The 16,566-nt window shown below is 36.8% G+C and overlaps 2 protein-coding genes across 3 annotated transcripts in view; one reads left to right on the top strand and one right to left on the bottom strand.

Annotated features, from left to right (window-relative positions):
• Positions 1–5,072, bottom strand: part of LOC102807204 (P protein-like) — a 47,376-nt gene extending 42,304 nt beyond the window's left edge. The window contains exons 1-2 of one of the 2 annotated variants that reach the window (XM_085497977.1): positions 4,895–5,072; positions 1,852–2,040 (exon numbers count right to left, since the gene is read on the bottom strand). In XM_085497977.1, coding sequence (XP_085354103.1) covers positions 1,852–2,003 — 152 coding nt within the window. In that variant the 5' untranslated portion in view covers positions 2,004–2,040; positions 4,895–5,072. Of the gene's footprint in view, positions 1–1,851; positions 2,041–4,548; positions 4,743–4,894 lie in introns of those variants that run through there. The other variant, XM_006812394.3, reaches the window with a different exon arrangement.
• A 2,418-nt stretch (positions 5,073–7,490) lies between these two features.
• LOC102808287 (NXPE family member 4-like) lies at positions 7,491–14,266 on the top strand. The gene is made up of 4 exons (XM_078013849.2): positions 7,491–7,547; positions 9,588–10,387; positions 11,327–11,396; positions 13,471–14,266. Exons 1-4 carry the CDS (start codon positions 7,491–7,493, stop codon positions 14,245–14,247), a joined length of 1,704 nt encoding a protein of 567 aa, XP_077869975.2. The 3' UTR covers positions 14,248–14,266.
• Positions 14,267–16,566: the final 2,300 nt, after the last annotated feature.

A 16,566-nucleotide genomic window follows, 5' to 3' on the forward strand; every position in this document is an offset into this window, starting at 1 on the left:
TTTATTTTCACTGATTTTTGATGAGTTTAATGTAAAATATAGGAGAAAAAGTATATTCGCTGGATTTTATTTTCACGGAATCATCCCTTCAGCGAAAATAGCGAAAATAAATTCCAAGCGATAATAAAGTATTCTACAGTATATTAGATAGTGATATTTTACATTAAATGAAACAACTGTAAATGAGATATTCATGTGATAAATTACAAATTTTTTTACAAAATTGTTGGAAAGATAATTAACCTTACTGTAAATGCATTAATTATTCACTGGGTTATAATTTTACTATTTTCACTGATAAGTAAAATCTGCTGAATTAAATCTACGTAAACATGTCAAAAAACAATAAAAAGTCAGTGTTTCTTTGACAAATTGTGAAATTAAAACACAGTGAATATTCTCAAAACATCAAAATAGTGAAATTAAATGAAAAATTGTATAAATGGTTTTACAGTATCAGTGTTTAAAATTACTGCCTGTCTGAGAAGTGTGACTTTTCAAGTGGCTGGTAAAAATTAAAACTTACATGCCCAGTAGTACTTAGGTAACATTTATTCATGGTCTGCCTGAATGCAAATTTTGGAAATGCTACTCTGCTGTGAAATCTAATACAAAGTTGTGAAATAAAGAACAGAACATTTTAAAATGAGAAATTTGAAATAAATTATTCTTTTGAGTGTAGGAAGAATCTGAGTGTTTGTGATGCTTACTTGAATGGTAACGTAATCTCCAATGAAGGGCTGGTAAGCTGAGTAATCTCAAATTCTGATTTTATAACTCATGAATTCAGAAGTTGAATCACTATTAATATGATACATATTAATTGTTACTAGCCATAGTTAGGATTCCATGGGGTTGCTTTATGTCTGAGTATCCAACTGTCATGGAGCACTATCCTAATAGTACTAATATTACATCACACACAGCTAGCAGCATACAGTTAATCATATGTGAATGCAATCATGAAACTAAAAATAGAATAACCTTTCTTGGAAGTTTAGATGCCAATATGCAAATTCTAGATACCAACTACTAGTAACTGCCAAAGACTTTGAAAGAAAGCTTGTACTGTATACTGGTATACACATTATGTAACAGTGATTGAAGGGAGTTTATTCACAAGCAACCTTAACTTTTTTTCTCATCACTTGGATTTAACCATCTTATTTGCTCTATCAGAAGCACTCCAATAGAAAGAAATGTAAACCAACAGACAGTTGCATGTATTGTAAACTGAATCACTGAAAAATAAATTATTTTGACCATAGACATAACTCTGTAATTTTGTAAGAGTATGCTGTACAACAAAAGCAAATACAGTATAAGTTTTCAAGTCTTGACACATACCATGGGAGTACGATAATAATTATAAATTCGGCATCACTATGGGAACAAAAATGTATTTCTAGCAGTATGCTATTACCATATGCAAGTGAACAACAATTCACTGCGTTTTTTTTCGTTTGGTAATTGTGGCTGAATAAATGACACTTGAACGAAAGGAACATGTAAATCAAAACATTATCATAGCTCCTGGAAATTATTACAAATTATAATTCGGTTCATAGAAAAAGCCCAGTTGGACGAATACAGTCTGTGATCCTGGATGCTCTGCATTAGTATACACGGATTCAAAAATATGAAAAATTGGCAAAAATGTTGCTCAAAAGTTGTTTCTAGAATATTTTTTACTTCCATATAATAAATGCTAATATTAGTTAGCACAGCGGCATGGTAAAGTAGAGATTGTCAAAATAAACGTATGTTGCAAAAATTAGCACTACTTTATAAGCACTTTTGTGGGAATTAAAATTCAAAAATGAAACAGTAAATCACTGATAAACAACATACCCTTTGGTGTGATTTGGTATAGAACCATATCCATGTAATAGAGGGGTAGAATCCATTAAACTGGCATGTTCACGAACTTTAATATCTTCATCTAGAGAAGCCATATCAACACTCAATTCTTCACCTGATTTAGTGCTAAGGGTTTCCCTCATAATCTCCTACAATCAATTTAAGTACACCAGTTGATTTCTGTAACAGATAAACATTAATCAAACTTTAGTTCATGTGCAGTGAGAAATAAGACAGGTTAAAATCTGAAGTGTGGACAGGACTCTACCACATGAAATTTTCTACAATATCAACCATTACTTTGCAGGAAAAGGATTGTGAAAACACATGTTACTGGGTAAAGCCAAATATAAACAGCTCCACCCTGCTACATTAAGACCAAACATAAACAAACTCATGATTTAATACACTGCCACCCAAAACAGATTTTTGGTGTGTATTTTTTTCTACAAATTATTCTGTATTGCCACATTTTACTTACTTTTTAATATTTTACAATGATATCCTAGAATTTGCCAATTCAGTGGAACTGTGGACTTTTTATTGATTTGTAAGGGTAAAACATTAGAAACAAACAAGAGTCCCTCTATCCCCAGCCTGAAATCAGCTGGATTAGTGGAACAAAGCTTGTGATATCAATAAATAAGTGTGATTACTTTGTGGGTTACAGCATCATGGTTACAGTATATGGTCACAGAGCTTTGGAAGAGATTATGTTTTTGGCAAGAATGAAACCCATTTTATGAATAAGTTTAAATTACATTTTGACAGTACATATTGTTATTCTGCTAATGTTTTTATTTTTAATACGTTATGACATAAATAGACATATTTACCTCTAAGACAAAATGGAAATGAATGCAAGAAAAAAAAACCACCCAACTTCTGAAATGACTTCATGGAAACACAAGTACAGTACAGTCATAACGAAACAGAAACAAGTCAAACTGAAAGTATTAGCCGTACCACTTGATAACACACTTGTGTCAATGTATATTTGACACAAAAACAACAGAAAAAAATGTCCCCCCCCCCACCTGTGTGGAATGGATTGAACACTTATTTCAGCTTACCTATACCATTCAAAGTGACACCATTGTTAGGTATGGTTGAAAGGTGGGCAGTCGATTCATCCCAAGTCTATTCATCCCACAGGTTGATTCTTCCTAAAGTCGATTTGTCCCACAAGTTAATTTGATTTATTAGAATGGCCAGATACTAACTCTGAACAACAAAACACTATCAAATCGTGTTCACACACTCATCGTGCATACAACCCGAAGACTGCACCCCATCATTTATTACTGTAAAACATGTCCTTTTCACGAGCATGTCTTTTTAGCAAATTTAGCGAGAGAACTGATTCGCTAATGACTTTATTATAAATTCAAAATGGCCAAGGGTTGGCAGTACAGTAATATACAGTAATCCGGAACATAAAAATCTAGGACGTTTCATAATTACACTCATTACGTCATTTTAACACAATTCGCTAAAATTGCATGTCGCTTTTCCAAAATGTTTTACAGTATATCACACTTTGCAATACGTTAATCAGTCAATCGTCAAATCAAGTAATTCCCATTTCAAGATTAGAGTGTAATTAATTAAATCACCTGTGCGCATGCGGGAATATAGTCCCAAGCAACGATAACACACGCTAAAAACGCAAAGGCTCATTGGTAGACGCTTGTTTGTAAACAATGACACGCTGTGGCCATCTGACACATGCGCAGGTGACGACTCCCCCTCTTTAATGTTCTGAAAAATTGTGTTTCCACAATTCCTGTTCACCATTCCAACCAATCGAAATGTTGACATATACTAGTATACATATTCCTTCATTACAGCACACAATTCTATGTTAGTCCTGGGTAGTCATATTTCATGGTATATAGCAGGCATATGATTAAATATAGTAAACATAGTTGGCCGAAACAGAAATCGGCAAGACCAAGCATACACATGTATGTCAAAATTGACAACTGACACTTGCACACAAACATAGAAATTGACATCATCGATCACAAGGACATAAAGCTGACCAAAGGCAATGGGACAAAAACGATTTGGGACAAATCAACTTGTAGGGCGAATTGGGATGAATTGACTGAGAAACGGTTGAAAATCAGGCTTTTAAGGGGTGGACCATTAGAAACACTGGAGGTGGTAGAACTAAAAAAAATTGCACAGAAAAAATCCTACAAGGGTCAATAACAGAAATACCCGTACACCTACTTCTTATTGGGAACACACACACACACACACATACAAACAGGAAAAAATACAGCGAATTCACCATTGAAGAACAAAGACTTAGTGGAGGAAATGTGCATACTTTCTGCCAGTGGTCACCTCCAATATTGATAAAACAGATATTTCAAGGGTCATGACATTTTGAGAAAAACAACACAGCCCAACATAAAAGTCTACTTCCAAACACAAACCCACCCACCCTTCAACATTTTGATTCACCTATCTATCATAACCCCCCTAAATACTACCCAACCCGCTTTTGTGACCATGTCAGACCACATTCCTTTGAACTCATCTGCTGAGATTTACACAAGATTATAACTTTTTTTGAAAACATCATAACTACAAATCAATTTGGATTTGATGCAAATCAAATAATTGCTCAGAAAAAATCGACATCGATTAAATTGAAGTCAACATTACGTCACTCACATGTCGTTACAGGTCTGTTCAGGCAAGTCTAAAAATGCCGAGGTTTATACACTGTTTATAGCAGTCGGCGATTGTGCTGTGACGTTTGCTGTGTGAAAAATGTTGATACTATCAATGCAAACCTCGTGACAATTCGTCAAATATTAACCACCGAAACTAAAACATAAAAGTAGAACACCGGTTCGAGTTGAATGACCTACCCTAGCAATATGTATTGGAAGACGTGACCACAATGAACAGGGTCCCCGTGATTTGCGAGACTTAAAAACGTCTCACACCAAGAAAATCGCACCACTTACGGCGGTTAGAATGATATACCCCCAAACCAGTTTCATGTAACACTCACCAGTTTATCACTAGAAACCAAAATCTGTATATCGCCACCGTGAAAAATATAAGAACAACCAACGAAAAAACTAGAAGCAGTAGGACGCCATGATCGCTTGAAATGGGGTCAATGGGCCAATCTATTATTAGATAGGGGAGTAAGGTCTTCGTTATTATATGTCGAGACTGCAACTGAATGCCTGGGTGACCAGGTACCGGCGAGACGAGTAAAGCAGGGGAAAGGTCACTGAGTTTGTTCGGGTAGATTATTATACTGGCAACCGCATTTTATAATTTTAGTGCGATATCACGGCTCGTAGTGGCTCACTTTATTAAATATGATATTATTATTATGTTTTTTTATTTCATAAAAAATGAGAAGAATTGCTTCACATTTGACATATGTTATATTCCTAAGAAATGTGTATTCCAACTCTGTTATGTGATGAAAATGATTAATATTAATAAAATAATAATAATGGAACGATGCACGCAGACATTTATAATTGGTGAGGAATGTATATTCAAAGTGTCACGTGACAGACAAAAACGGCGTCTGTACGTGCTTGGGCACAGGGTCGGATACTTGCATGTATTGCAGCACGTTTAACTTTAGTTAAAGCCCGGGCTCAAATTGAATGGTTGTAATTTATTAGAAGTAATATAACAATCTCGACATCCCGTGTCAAGCATACAATATTGGAGTATAAGCATTATAAACTGATACTCTGACTGTTCCAGGGACTGTGATATGATTAAAAATATCAGACCACTCGGAAATTTTAATAGACAGTTTTTGCGACAGACGTTCGAGTCGCGTCTTTCACACAATAGATTTCTAGACGTTCCGGCCCTGGTCGTTTCCGGTCCTGGTAATTACAAGACGTTACGGTCCAAAAACAGGTTGATTTTTACGGCCCTGGTATGAATTATATTTGGCATGTGTTCATATCTAGTGCTAATATATTAAATACACAACGAATGTATGACTTTATTAACCAAAACTTATTTTTCGTCTTTTGAAAGACATTTTTCAGAGTTCAACAAACTAACCCTTTCATTTTAGCACGATGCACGCCTTCCGCTCTGGTGGCACGGTGTCAAGCACACACCTCAGACAACCAATAAGGTCTGAGTACACGCACACTATTTATTGTTCATAACAATGCTCACTTATGAATACGAGCGTCAGTCAAGTTTTGTTTCACTTAAACGTTTATGTGTGAACCCTATGTGTAAATTGTGTAAATTGTGTGAACTATGCTATGTGTGAATATACCATTAGGCCCAAAAGAATACGGGGAACCTTCCAAGCCGAGGGATTGCACCAAAGAATCGTGAGCCACTATTGTTTATGTTATTTACAAAGTTAATCTATATCTAATCTATATAATTTTAATCCAGAAAGTAAGTTTGTTGTGAGATTAGGCTTAACTGCAAGTTTAAAATAAAACATCTTTAAAAACGACGAATAGTTGTCGAGTGGAAATCGATTTTTTTAGTATTATTTACTAAGTATTTATACAGGGGCGGCGGAACAGGGGCGCATAGGGGCTCGCCCCTCAAAAAAAATTTGGGGCGTAGCCCTCTAAAATCAAGCTGAAACCGTTTGTATCAGCAAAACGTGCCCTTCAAATGCAGGAAATAGCGTTTCGGAGGGTCTAAATTTCACAATTGTTAAGGGAGTGCGTGTCCCGGACCCCCTAGTAAAGTCACACCTTCGGCGCGAGGTCGGTGAGCAGATCTCGCCCCATGCAAAATTTCGTGCCGCCGCCTCTGCACTGGTATGAAGGAGTCACCGGTAGTAATTAATGCATGTCGCGTCCAGGCCAAAACTCCTACTCGTAATTTCTTTAGTAGAGCGCATTGGATTGTGGAAAATCAATGTTTATCGACGCAAAAGTCACACATGCGCGACGACCACCGCCCTTTAAAATGCATGTCTTTTCAACTGTTTTATGGAAAATAATAAAACGTAAATTAGGATGAGTGAAGAAATCGGACACAATTACCATTTTTTGTGGTTCTCACAGTTAGACAGCTTGCAGCCAAAAACAATTAAAAAAAAATTAAAAACAATCTTGTCAGTGAAATTAATGGAAAGTCGAACAATATAAGCATACAATTAAAAAAACCCACTAACGTATATCCTGAAAACTGGACAACCAACCTGAGCCCAAACGCACTCTACAGTTTTCTATCCCACAATCCTTTGGAAAATCCAATATGGAGTTAACACGTTTTTTCCCATAGAAGACGATGTCAAGTTACTGCGCCGCCAGCGTTCGAATCAGACTCTGAATTCTCCCCAATGTATCGAATGTATCGACGAGGGCACAATTTACTCGTACGCCACCAACGTTATATCTTGCTCGCATATACTTGCTCGCATACATATATGGTTAATATTTAACAAACAAATTGAACCTGGAAGTAAGAGAGTCCTAACACGAGATTACCCGACTGTTTATCCCTCTCCCGGGATACCCGCCTACGGCGTAACGAAATGTCAGGCTAGTCTGCCTTGTATTCTTGCCCGATGAAGTACAAACTACAGGAAAAGCTTCGTGTTTCAGAGCAAGCTTTATCGTCGATTTCGTTCATGAACAGAAAATATGAAAATCTATCGGCGAATTCTGAGAGTGTTACTAGTGATTGGCGTGTCAATTATTGTAAGTATGCCTTCAACAATACTACATGTAAATGATTCGTCTGGGTAACCAACATGTAAACTGTATGGGAATTGTTAATAAGATGAAAGTAGGGAGGTACTGTAACCGAATCATCCAAGGGCAAACGTCTATAAGTCAACATGCTCCAAATGTAACCGTGGGCGAGGTTGAACATAAACACAGGTGATCGCTCTGATGAGAGCATGACTAAAATAGGGAGGTCATCGCCACTGGCCAATTTTCATTCATCAACGAATGCGATCACACAAACCTGTCGTATTTGTACGTGACATATGTACTGTGCATCATTCGGTTATAAATCATAACCTGCGTCAACAAATCACGGACAGTTATGTTAACTGACGCAACAATCATTTATAATAACTAAATACTACACCGTTCATATTATATTTAAATAACGATACATTCAGGTTGACACCGAGACGGTCATTGCGACCCTTGGACTTTGACTTTGGTCATATTACGATGTACGAAATACGCAGGTTAACGCAGAACCTTGTACGATGTAGTGATTTCCATGCTTATTGAGTTGTAATACTAGTATTCGATTGCGCTCGTCGAGAAAGTCGAAGAGGTGGGTCGTATAATGGATGCCATTGGCTGTATATATCATGCGGCGTCATTAATAAGTAATTAGTGGAGCAAAACAAAGACGGTGTCAAGTATGAACCAGTCTGTATGTCTACAACATATTAATACTAGTATATAGAATCATTGCATATACAGTACTGTGAAGTGTTTTGTTTGTTTCTACTATATTCGCTGAAGGGACGATTCAACGAAAATAAAATCTATTAAAAATCATCGAAATCATCAAAAATCAGTGAAAATAAATTTTATACAAAACAACTACAATGTCTTTTTAAAAAGGAAAGTCAAGGCTAACAACATAATACTCCCAGATAAAAGAGCTCGGCAAATGTAAGAACATGCAATTTACAGTTTTTTATATCACTTTTCATTCTCTAGATATTCAACTTTTCATCAATTTATGTAGTCCGCCATCTCGACCCTTCAGCAAAGTATTATGGGTAAAGTATGACATCATAGAATATGTTGTCAGAAATTGAGAAAATGATTTCAACTATAACTTCAAAAGTTGAATTTCAAATTGGCTGAAAGTTTAGAACATGGTAGCATTATGTACTGGTGCCAAACTTGCTTCTAAAATAACTGTCATAGAAACTGAACTAAAAATATTTATTTTTATGTATTTTTTTTACCAAATGCTCGAATTTCCTTATATTGTATACAATTTACCGGTGTGAGTAGGTTATATAGGTGACATATTACCTGTTGACCACTAAATTTGAACTAATTAGCATCAATATTTCTCGTCTCAATATTTTCTCAATTTCTGACAACAGATTCTATGATGTCATACCTTACCTTTTGCTTGAGAATCAAGATGGCTGACTAGATAATGAAAAGAGAGAATGAAAAGTGATATAAAAATACTGTAACTTGCATTCCCCTACATTTGTGGAGCTTTTTCTTGAGGGGTCATTATGTTGTGTGGCTTGATGTTTCCTTTAAAAACAAACTAGTTTACAGTATATATAATTCAACGACATTCCTTAATATGATGGTGTCAGCTACCATGAGTGATTTACCACTGAAAGCAAGAATTAGTGCTATTCTGGCGGTAAGCACACTAGTGTTTGATGACGTCAACCTAATATATTTATCACATGCATATTTCCAAAGACCGAAAAAGTGAAACGAAAGCGATAGTCATCGCGCGAGCATAGTGTAATGAATTCTTTGCGTGCATTGTGTGATGATTCTACTCATTCGTGGCATTTGATCCAATTAGCTTTTTCAATTTCAAACGCCTTTTTCAATAGCTGAGTAATAATTCTGCAAATAAACATATGAGCTAATGTGAACTTTTTGTTACCACATTGTATAGTTTGCGGGCAGTATAAACCCAGAATATCCGAACAACCATCTGGTACAATACAAACACGCTCTGCAGTGTGTTTTCTGGAATGTGACGTTTACATTTTATAATCTTAGGTAAGAGAACTATATTTCAGCCTGACAACAGTTCGAAGACGATCGCGGCCAACAGAGGCTGACAACTTAAATCCAAGTGAACCACGAAGTGCAACCGAAAGAACGCCCTCACTGGCCAAAATATCTAACGCGTTTCATCCAAACATTTCCGACGTTTCAGTAACTTTCTCTCCGAGTAGTGAAGCACTCGGTAACAATATTAAGCAATATGAAGATTTCACTGATCCGAATATCACTAAATTCGATTTATTGGAAAAAGAAGAAGTACATGAAGGAACGGTGTTTTTGATAAAAGTAGTGACGTATAACATGAAAGGCGAACTTCGAACAACTGGCGGCGATTTCTGGCTTGCTGTTATGCGGAATGTGGAACTTAAAACTAGTACAGTTGGACGTGTGGTTGATCACAATAATGGGACGTATACCGTCCATTTCTATGCTGCCTGGCCAGGAATTGCTGAAATCGACATCACATTGGTGTACACCAGTCTAACTGTGAGATGGCTTTACCATCGGTGGCAGCGGTGGGATCGTATCACGTGGAAGGGACATTTTGAGGAAACAAATAACAATTACACATACAGTCGATGTTTTGCAAAAAGAGTGAAAGAACAAAGTTTGGAGAACACGGAAGATAAATGTGTATACACATACGAACACGCTTTGGGGAAAACGGTCTTTATTTGCGATAAATTGTCTTGGTTGCCATGCAACAGCTTTGCGTTGACACAGGGAAACATTACATGGTTGAACGAGAAGGCATTGCAGGCATTGGAAGAGAACGAAGTTCTGTTTAAAAGGTAGGTTTATACAGGAACAGCGTGTAATCCACAGAGTATTTATTGACATTAACCTTTATTACTTATTTGTGTCGGAAAGAAATTGGCCACCATTTAATGACGAACCATAAACACTGTATTTAATGTAGTTTGCTACCTTAAAAACAAACTAAGAATTCATCGAAATCCAGCAAGAGAGGTTGGGGACTGTAATGTTCAAAATTTTGAAATAAAAATATATTGTCACCAAACTAAGTTTCCCATCAAACGACCTCAAACAATTAGTATCAAAAATGCGTATTTTAAGTGGTTTCCAATTGGTTGCTATGGCAAAAACATTCCATCATATCGGTGAACTATACTAGAAACGATCTGTAGTTTTATGCGGGCTACATATGGCTGTGACCCAAAAAATTGGAGAATTTTGAATATTTCGAATGGGATAATGTGTTTACCATGGAATCCTATGGAAAATGGCCGCCTTTTCGGGTTTTGTTTGCATAAGTTTTCTTGAAACGCACCTTTTAATATGCATGACTTGCATGTATGTGAATTATCACACAACAATTTCTTTTACTAGATTAAGAGTAGAACATAAGATACAACAACATCTGGTCAAAGAGTAAATGTTTATTTCACGTTTCGGAGTATGTGTAGCAATCTCCTTCCTCATAAACACCTACAGGCAAATAAAACAAAACACAACGAGTGAACAATGTATACAAATAGTAAGGTGATACAAAAATAAACATCAACTGATTGACCAGAGGTTATCAGTTCAACATTCTGCCGACATCTTTATCGATCCGTCTGCAAGTCAATATTTATTCACTGATACTAGTAGTGTAGTTTGTAGCTGCCACCCATCACCCCCATTACGCTCTTCTTGTCACACACATCAATGTCATCGAATGCTAATAGCTATGACCTTTACCAATATAGACGTTTTTATCCTCGCAGTGACTTCCTGATGAAGAAATTAACATTTGGACCTAATGTTATTAAGATAGGTATGAACACTGCTGTATTTATAACTTTTTATTATGTAATTGCATTTATCGTCAGTTTTGTTTTCTTAAAGCGGGGAGTAGTCACCTGCACATGCGCCAGATGGCCATAACGTGCCATTGTTTACAAACAAGCGTCTACCCATGAGCCTTGTAGTTTTTAGCATCGTCGCTTATGACTCAATTCCTGCGCGTGCGCAGGTGACGACGCTCCCGCTTTAACTGAGCAGTGTAAATAGTATATATTTAAACAATAATGAACGACCCACCAACCCATAATGGGCGAAAGCTCACTTTGTGCGACATATATGGAGCACAAAGTGTGCTTGAGTCTACAGTGAATCTACAGTGAACGGAGTAGTTTCACAGTCACTGGCCCGTGAATCGGATTATTTTAAAATGCCTTTCTGGAAATTGTTTCCACAATCTCACATGGCAAACCATGGAACTATAAACCTATAGTTCCACTGGCAAACTAAGAAAGAAACTAGTTTTAATCCATCAAATATTATTGTATTGTATTGCACCGCGAGTGAATGAGTGACTGATGTGTGGTGTGAAGTAGCATTGCAGTGATCGCCCGCCGAGCTAACGGCGCGCCGTGACTGGCACGCCGTATCGGTGTCCGCCGCGGCCTTGCACTACGCTACGCTAGATCGTCCAGCTGGATCGACTGTGCGTAGGGGTGCGTACGCGGGATACATGTACGTAGTTGTATCGTTAACCCATCCCACTAATATTTTCAAACCATCAAGGTGGATATTATTGGCAACTGTCCTTTCTGTGTAATAGTTATTTTAAATTCTACGACAGGGCGGGGATTTGACGTATACTTTGAAGCGGGCGAACGAACATGACCGGAAAGCTAGTTTGTGTTAGCCATCCTAGAAGGTGAACCAACAGTTATTTTGATCTCACTGTATAAATAAACAGATACACGCCTGGGAACACGGATACTTTCATTTATTTATGCAAACTGTGCCCGGACTGTTACATTTACCGGGAGTCGACGCTGAGATAATACGTCACGTCGGTCTTACGTCGATCTCGTTTCGCAAATTGTGTAGTACTACTCACTACAAAAACAGAACAAATTCATCTCTCTGTACTGGTAGACATACATTGTACCCCCGTTTCGTTTATCGCATTTGCTTGGATAAATTATCCTCGGTTAACCTCACTTCATCAACACGATAGGGCGAACTAATCAGGAAGCCACAAGGACAGCGCCATCAGTCGCGGAATCTAGAAGCGTGCCTACTAGATGGAATGCTTCGACCGAACGCGCGTTAGCGTACAGAGCAGACTACAATTCCCTCACAAGGGTTATTTTCGTTTAACGTAATTGCAATATTTTTTTGTTCGTACAACGTAAATAGAAAAAAATAATTTCGTAATTCTGTAATCACAGGCTAGACGTACAACGTAATCAATCAAATATTTTTTCGTACACTGTAAAAATGTGTCATTTTCTCGGTACGTACAAGAATTTACATCCAAATAAAAATATCGTAAAAAATAATCCAGGGAAATTACATTTTAGAAACTTTTAAAACGACTAGATGACACAATCCACTACAAAATTGAATGTCAGGACGTAAAAGGCCCTCTAACCGAATGAAGAGCATTACGAGGGTAACATGCGCATGCGTGTCTACACACGGCGCATTCAATTTTCCATATTTTAAAACGTCTTTTTTTTATTGTAAATTGTAGAAAAAAACTTGTTATTTCCCGTAAAACCGTACCAGCTACCTCCTTGCCTCCCCTCCTCACAATATTGTCTGATTTCGATATTGGAATTCGCTGTTATTGGTTATGGACCGTTTTATTTGATGCCATTTTTAGCATTAAATACTTGTAATCTAACTATTGCTTTTCTCTTTCAATAGTTTCTTCTTTATTCGTTTTCGAAAATAACATTGTATTCATATCCATGGGACAGGGCCTTGATGCTCAATAATGTAATACATTATCGCGAATAATCTGCTGCAATGACGTCATAAAATCCACTGGTATTGATAATGCTATAATATAATTACTTATAACTTACACGAATAACAGTATATGCATTTGTTTGCAGCCAACTCGCCACACGGAAGAGTTTACGAAGACAATTTACCATATTGTGAATCTGGGCTACAACAACCAATCACGTCAGGGTATTGGCAAGGAGACATCTGGCATTCATTATTATGCAAATTAACGCAGTGGCAAAAGGTACCAATGATCACAGTCAAGGAATGTTTACAAGGCAAAGATATGTACTTTCTTGGAGATTCCACCACTCGGCAATTTTCCAACGTGGTTGTTGAATTGTTTGGACTTGGGTCAATCTTACAAAAACGCCACGCTGCCAGAACGTACCGAAAAGTGACTGAACCTACTTACAATATTTCCTTCACCTTTCAACACCATCCCTGGGCCGTTGGGGGCAGTCCTTATCCTATAAACGAAGTAAAATTTGAGGTTGACGTAATAGATAATTTACGGAGCGCAGAATGCAACTACGTGGTCTTAGTCGGACCATACGCACACTACACATCGTGGAGTCGCGAAAGTTACGTTGAGAGATTACAGTTACTCAAAGAAGCTTTACTTAGATTTAAACAACGATGTCCAGGAAGTGACGTATTCATAAAAGGTAGCAAACCACGTGACCATAATGTACTGACGTCATACATTCACAGTAACGATTTTTATTTGTTTGAAATGAACGTCCTAATGAGAAAAATATTCCACGGAATTGGCGCGATATTCCTAGATGTATGGGATATGAATTTATCCTATCCAGCTCCCAACAATATTCATATGCCAATGGAAGTGATACGCCAGGAAGTGAATACATTTTTATCGTATCTTTGTAAAATATAAACAATAAATATATACACTTGAGATATATGGTATGCCCATGGGCATAGATGGCATGTGCATAGACATAGGCGATTATATTACTTCCGGCATGTTTTTAAACTAGCTATTGGATATATTCTGATTCGTAATTGGAGCTTGTATGGTACGTAAAATAGTCATCCAAATTTACTAAGTTTGATGAACCAAGTAACAGGTTAATCAGTGAGGTAGTTATATGCACAATTATGTCAAGACAGTTTGAGCGGATAGACAATTAACATTTGGACAACTTAAATTGGTTGTAGTTTGTACATCATACACACACTACATAGTAAGCCACCATCACAACCGATACAAACAAACAAAACACTTGATGTTGATATAATTTATATAGATAATAATAGATACTTTGATTAGAACTAATATACGAAAATCGGATATCATTATCGTCGATTTAATTAATCTTGAATCGATTAAGATACAGCTACACAAACAGTGCCCATCTAGGTTGTTGCTACTGTTGTCTTCCACAGCCTGAATTCCTTGTGTGTGATGTGCTCTTAGCACCAGGCGCCGCCTTTCATACGGTGGATTTCTGGGGTGGGCGCAATTATCCCGGATGATCGCCATATTGCACGGATCCAGAGATTATATAAAATGTTCATAGAACCAGTGTTATACAAGCTTCGAGCATATACAATTATTAACAAGAAAGATTGATCGACCCGTTTTATAATTTTAAAATGCTATTCGAAATCACTAGTAGCAATGGTTTGTGTATGAAAATCGTCGGTATGCTGTATCAACGGTCTGATATGTATATGGTGAGGAATGGAATTTAATCAAAAAATGACACAATTAATCACACCAAGCTTTGAGTAAATTGATTTGAATAATTTTAAAGGAAAAGTCAAGACAAACAAAAGATTAAAGAGCTTAACAAATGTAGGAGAATGAAATTTACATATTTTTTATATCACTTTTCGATCTGATCAGTATTATGTAGTCCGCCATTTGATTCTCCAGAAAAGGATTATGGGTAAAGCGTGACATCATATCCATTGTTGTGACAAATTGAGAAAATACTTTAATCATCTGAAGAATCAAGATGGTGGATACATACATTGATGATAAGTTGAATATCTAGAGAATAAAAAGTGATATAAACAAAACTGTAAATTGCATTTTCTTATATTTGTGGAGCTCCTTCATTCGGAAGCATTATGTTGTGTATATTACATATATAAATGCATATTGCCCATCTAGCTAAGTCCGAAATGTAATGACGAGAATCACGAGTAAATTCGTTCAAGACTGGGCAGCTCAGACAAGGCAAGGTTAAAGCGCCACAATCGTGCAATGCTTTAATCAGTAATATACATTGCAAGCATTTGAATCTAATTGTTTTTTTCTAAACGTGGGTAAACGTGTGGGGCGTCGAGACAGTATTGAGTTTGTCATGTCATATCTGTTAGAACCAAAATGTAGATTTATTTATTGTTGTTATTTAAGTCGTCACAAAATAATAAAGTATGCACTTCATTATACAACTATGCTTTATGTATGTAATTTGGTAGTATTACCTGATGAGCGAATAGCGCCTCTAATGGCAGGTTTTGGCAAGCCAGGGTCAGAGGTCAGTGAATGATGGGTGACAGAGAAAGTTGTGTGTGGAGTTCCGCCAAATTTACTTTATAACTGCCATCGAGCACTCCTAATCTTGACTGGTTGAAAGCCACAGAATTGCGTTGTACGCTAGGTCAATCTATACATACGGTGAGAATACCATTTCTTGCAATTTGCCTTGTTTTATATGTACTGAGACTTTCCATGCTGCTCGATTACAAGATTATGATGTAATGACTTACATTGGCCGTAAATACTACATCATTAAGTTGTGTTTGATCGATTAATTTAAAGGCTATTTACAACACCATCCTTGTTGACATGTTGCATTTTAATGCTTTTCAAAATTCAGCATTTATGTCAGATTTATGTCGCTCTGCATGAGTTTTTACTGTACGGATTCAGTGAAATGTGAATTTACCCGATTGGGGCACTGTCGTTCAAGTCGTGTAGTATGCTGTATTTTACTCTATGAAATGTTTCGCATGTACAGGTATTTGCTTAGTCATTGTTCATGCGATACTGAGATTGGAATAAATTAATCATCAAGGCCTATTTGTATTTGTTTCAGCCATTTGTATGAGACAATTTGGTGAGAAACATTCTAGTATCAGTGAACATTTCATTGGTAACATCACATGTATATTCGACCCCAGTAATCTTAGAGTTTGTTCATAGTTGCACAACGGACAGAGGTGTAACAAGCTATGTGAG

This window comes from Saccoglossus kowalevskii, chromosome 4 (genome assembly GCF_978046115.1).
Source record: "Saccoglossus kowalevskii chromosome 4, keSacKowa6.1, whole genome shotgun sequence".
NCBI lineage: Eukaryota > Metazoa > Hemichordata > Enteropneusta > Harrimaniidae > Saccoglossus > Saccoglossus kowalevskii.